This window comes from Oryzias latipes, chromosome 3 (assembly GCF_002234675.1).
Source record: "Oryzias latipes chromosome 3, ASM223467v1".
Classification (NCBI taxonomy): domain Eukaryota; kingdom Metazoa; phylum Chordata; class Actinopteri; order Beloniformes; family Adrianichthyidae; genus Oryzias; species Oryzias latipes.
In genome coordinates, this window is record NC_019861.2 from 239,581 (window position 1) to 245,000 (window position 5,420).

The 5,420-nt window shown below is 43.1% G+C and overlaps 1 protein-coding gene across 1 annotated transcript in view; it reads right to left on the minus strand.

The window, feature by feature from the left end:
- ptpmt1 (protein tyrosine phosphatase, mitochondrial 1) overlaps positions 1 to 5,420 on the minus strand; it is a 13,761-nt gene continuing 8,341 nt past the window's right edge. Inside the window, exon 4 of the mRNA XM_023951174.1 lies at positions 1 to 444. Coding sequence (XP_023806942.1) covers positions 316 to 444 — 129 coding nt within the window. The 3' untranslated portion in view covers positions 1 to 315. The remainder of the gene's footprint in view (positions 445 to 5,420) is intronic.

Sequence of the window (5,420 nt, forward strand, 5' to 3'; positions counted from 1 at the left end):
ACCAACTAAAACGCCTTTTTATTGGAGTGGGTCTTTAAATAATGTACACAAACATCAGTGTTCAGCTAAAGTCAAATAAATGCAGATCCTTCATGTCAAAGGTCTTTATTAGATGGATTCTCCACAACAGACCAGCAGAGGTCAGACGTCTGCAGGTTACTGTGTGGGGGCAGCTCCTAACCTCTGCAGAGATAGACCCAAGGCCTTGTGAGGGCTCCTAAGGAACTTCCCCCCACTGGGGCAGCGGGCTCCACGTGTCCACATGTGTCATGTCCACATGAAGGAACCAGTCCAGGCCAGAGCTTCCTTTCTCCTTCAGTCCACCTGTCTGCACACCTGGGAATAGTATTTTCTAAGGACATCCAGCTGAGCTGGGCGCACTAGGATGTGAGGGCGCACGGATCTCAGTTTGTGACACGCCTCCTCTGGAGTCCAGCAGTGCAGCTGAAAGAGAAGCAGGAGGTGAAGGCAGGATGCAACCATGTGCAGATGAAGAAATGATGAAGGGACTCCATCGCTTTACAAAGAAAACTCTAGATGTTATTATAAAAAATGATATGTTAAATGCAGACAGAAAAAGTCACAGTGTCATGATAACATCAAATAAAAACTTTTTTTTTGTTCTCTGCTTTTGGCATTTTTTGCTGAAAAACCCCCCATGGGAAGAGGGGTTTCAGTCCGTCACCTGAAGTCTGAACCAGCTGGAAAGATTTGCGATATTTAGTCCCGTGATTGATTCTCAATGTGTCCTCATCAAGTATCAACCTTTTATTTACGTTTAAAGACTCTGTAAAACGCATATTAACCATCCTTTGGTAAGACGATTCTTCGATGGCTCGTTGTGAGATTGTCTGTTGCGGGCAGATGAAGAAGAACACACATTCAAACAAAGATGGCGGAGGGGAAAAACAAGGAGAATAGCGAGAGCGGCAACCTAAAAGACGCGGCGGCAGCTTTGAAGCTGCATCACCTGGAGGTTTGTGAGAAAGTCGTAGTTATTGTTGGCCTGAAGCCGACACGGCCCGGCATGGATAGCTCTGTCCAGGCGGAGCTACCGCCGTCTTCTGGAGAGCAGAGGCAACAACAAACGGGGTTGCTGTTTAAATGTACAACTTAGGGGCTCCGTCCCTGCAGCGCGGTGGAGAACGAGGGATTTGGGTTTTTATTGAACGCTTTGATATTTCCTCTCAGAAATACTGAAACAATGATCCCTGCACTGAACGCCCAGACCAGAGCTATGGTTGAGATGGAAACGGAAGAAAGAGGGGCATCCCTGCCCTTAGACCCCCCCTTCTCCTCAAAGGTAGACCAGCGGCGTCTTGACGCTAAAAAGCCTGTGGTTCTCCAGAAAAACATGAACATCTAAACATACATCACATGCAGCTTTACCTAAACGTGTTGTTCACAAAGATGTTTACTTTTAGATGCTCTTTAAGTTCATGGATTTTATTCCTGGTCATTTATTTTGAAAGCAGTTTATGTCTTAAATAACTTAAAGGAAAGTTTCTAGCTACTTGATTTTAGTTTTCTGGGAGAATTTTATTTTTGTTTCCACCACATTTGCACTAAATGGTGTCATGTATTTTTAACAAAGACACTAGAATTTGTTCACATAATTAATATCTGATTTACAGCTATTTTGTTAAATTAAGCAATGGCTATGGTTTTGTTTTTCAAAAGTTAATACCAATGTGCCTGGCAGCAACTTGACTCTTTTTTTAGCTTGTTTACAGCAATTTTGTACTAAATAATGGCTACTGTTGATGTTCACCATTGTTTAACTGAATTTTACAGATATTTCCAAATTAAAATGGTCATTATTTGTCAAAGACAGAGTATTACTGATTTCAGCAATGTTACACAAGTCTATTATTCATTACACCAAATAGGACACAAGTTTTTTATTATCAGTGTGTTTAAAAACTAAAAAATAAATGGAGAAATATTTTCCAAAAAACAGTTTAAGTTCTTCTTTCTTAAAGTTTGATATATAGCGAGTTGTTAGAGACGAGATATACCGATTATCACATTATTGCCATCGTATCGTACTGTGAGGTACCCAGTGACTCCCAGCCCTAATTAGCATCATATGATAGCATCATAGCATGATAGCATAGTTAGTTTTAGGTGTTGGAACAATGTATATAGGTTATCTCATATTTTATGCATCACCTAGCTATATATATATATATATATATATATATATATATATATATATATATATATATATATATATATATATATATATATATATATATATTGCAGAAGTGTCTGTGCGTGACCAAATCTGTTTCACAGGACGGTGGAGGTGACACCCTTGGGAGAAAATGTTTATCTTTGCGTCTTTTTAGCATTCTCCTGAGAACCTGTGTTAGCTGTGTCTAAAATGAATCGAAGGACGCTCTGTGTTAGTTTATCTGTGAGAAACGGATTTGCAGGTCCAGAGATGATTTGAGAAGACTGTGGAAGGACGGACATGTTGTAATAAATGCTTTCTGATAGCGCTGCAGCTGTGTTTTTATCCGTTTCCCCTCCTTAGAGCTCAGCGCATGTGTAAATTAGGGACAACCCAAATCAACTTATTAAAAGAGGAGGCAGCGGAATTTGCGCCAGAGTGGAGAGAGATTGTTTACTAGGTAGATATCTGTCTGCTCTCCTTGTAAAGGTACCTTTGTCTGTTGGTCTTTCTTTCCTTTTTGAATTGTTATGATGTTGCAGGCTGTTTTAACCCAACATTAGGATGAAGGCATTTAGCATGATAGTATGATAGCATTGTTAGCATTTAAAATTATAGCATGATGGCATTGTTAACATTTAGCATGATAGCATTGTTAGCATTTAGAATGATATCATGATAGCATTGTTAGCATTTAGCATGATAGTACAGGGGTGGTCACACTTTTTTGGCATGTGAGCTACTTTTAAGTCAATGTCTCGAAGATCTACCTGTATGTATATGTATATATATATATATATATATATATATATATATATATATATACATTGGCTGGGTAGCTTGTCATGCAGGAAACTTGTGTTCGATTCTCAGGGGCGGAATGAGCAATTTATGGCAACGGAAATCAGTCAATTACCATGGAAATGGGGCAATTACCATAACAATGGCAAGCAATTAACATCACCCAGTGAGGGTCCTTGGGAAAGACCCGTTAACGCTACTGCCTACCTTACAACATGAGAGACAATGAACCACATGTCATGCCGGCTCAGACGTCAAACAAAGTCTGCGTCAGATATGGGGACCAGAGCACCCTACCAGATGTGAGAACAAGGTTGTTAGAGCAAACCCACCCAGCTTCGAAACCCACAATCAAGGCTAACTGCCAAACAACTGGTAGCCCAATGCTCGAACGTCCACAAACGGCAACCCCTATCACAACTTGAGATTGAAGCGATACAATACAATTGCAATACCACAGGAGATGGATGTGAGTAAGCTGACAGAGGCTCAAAGACGTACAATGAGAAAGCAAGTACATAAGAGATACAGAGATACAGCCAGATGCCTATACCTGAAACACTGGAAACTGCCAAACAAAGACTCCTAGCCTTGAGCAGCTGCTTAAAGAGGTACACAAGAGACAATGAAGCCAGACAGATAAACAGGCTCTTCGCAACTCAGCCTGCGAAAATGTACGCTCAGTGGCAGGGTCAAAACAGCCGAGCAGACCCACCAAGGCTGGAAACTGAACAGTCCTGGAAAAGCATATGGGATAAAGAGGTAGCACATAACAGCAATGCCCAGTGGCTGGTCTCTCTGAGAAAAGAACATAGCAGCCTCCCTAAACAGAATCCAGTAACCATCACAGTGGCAGACATCCAAGAAAGAGTCTCAGGTATGAAGAACTGGACAGCACCGGGCCCTGACATGATACATGCCTACTGGCTAAAGAAACTTACCGCACTCCATGAGCGCCTGGCAGCACAAATGAACCAGCTGCTAAGAGATGGGAGTCACCCCGAATGGCTAACGGAAGGGCGACCGATCCTGATCCAGAAGGATCCCTCAAAGGGTGCAGTCCCCTCCAACTACCGGCCAATAACCTGTCTGTCCACAACATGGAAGCTGATGTCGGGCATCATTGCAAATAAGATAAATAGGCACATGGATCAATTCATGAGCAACACACAGAAGGGCATTGGTAGAGACTCCAGAGGAGCCAAACACCAACTCCTGGTCGACAGAACAGTCGCTCAAGACTGCAAGTCACGACACACCAACCTGTGCACAGCCTGGATTGATTACAAGAAGGCCTATGACTCAATGCCACATACATGGATTACTGAATGCTTGGAGCTGTACAACATCAACAGGACTCTAAGAGCCTTCATAGGAAACTGAATGAAGCTGTGGAAAACCACCCTTGAAGCCAATGGGAAGCCACTTGCACAAGTGTCCATCAAATGTGGGATATACCAAGGTGATGCTCTGTCCCCACTGCTGTTCTGCATAGGTCTGAACCCCCTCAGCCAAATGATCAACAAGACTGGCTATGGATACCGACTCAGAAATGGGGCCAACGTCAGTCACCTGCTCTACATGGATGACATCAAGCTATATGCTAAGAGCGAGCGTGACATTCACCGCGTTTACATGGGCAAATGTAATCGGAATGAACGCCTGATCGGAAAGAAAATGCGTCATGTAAACTCGCCGTTCGGAATACTCTGCCCCGATCAGACTCGTTCGGATCAGAATTTCTTTCCGATTGAGATAGGTGGGTTATACCGATCGTTTATCCGATCGTGGAGCATGTAAACGGTCATTCCGATCGTGTGTCACTACTGCTCTGGTTTACGTCATGCATAGACGGTGTTTCGCTGTGAGAAAGTTTTGGGGCGCATACGGGACCGACCAGCTGCTCTGTGGACGCCCCGTGAAAAGCGCCGCTCCGCTCTCGCCCCGCTGGCTCTCCCCTTTCTTACACCCCTCACGAGGGAGATGCGGGGAAGGAGCACTTCGTGCCCCCCGATGCTCACTCGGTCCACTGGCACCCGAGTGAGCAGAACAGCCGGATTAATAATTTTGTGTCTGAGGAAAGCTGCAACAGCTAAATACCTCCTACGAGAAAGGCAAGTCATGAGAAGCCAGCTCAAAGGCAAAAATAAGACCTGACAGAGGCTCAAAGACGCTCTGCTGTAAATGCCTTAAAGCATTCAACCCTTTGTTTTCCTCTTATGCTATCTTCCGCCGTTTTTCGGCACTTAACTCCTTCTACAATTTTCAACCTATTTTAACCATTCAACTATTAAAATGTTCAGCTCTTTCAGCTTATTCCTGCTAAGACTTTTGGTTTTTCAAATCCTTGAACTTTTTAAGATATAAGATATTCGAGACCCGGCTTGGACACTTCAAATTTTTCAACCTTTCAACTATAAAAATGTCCAACTCTTTCAACTTA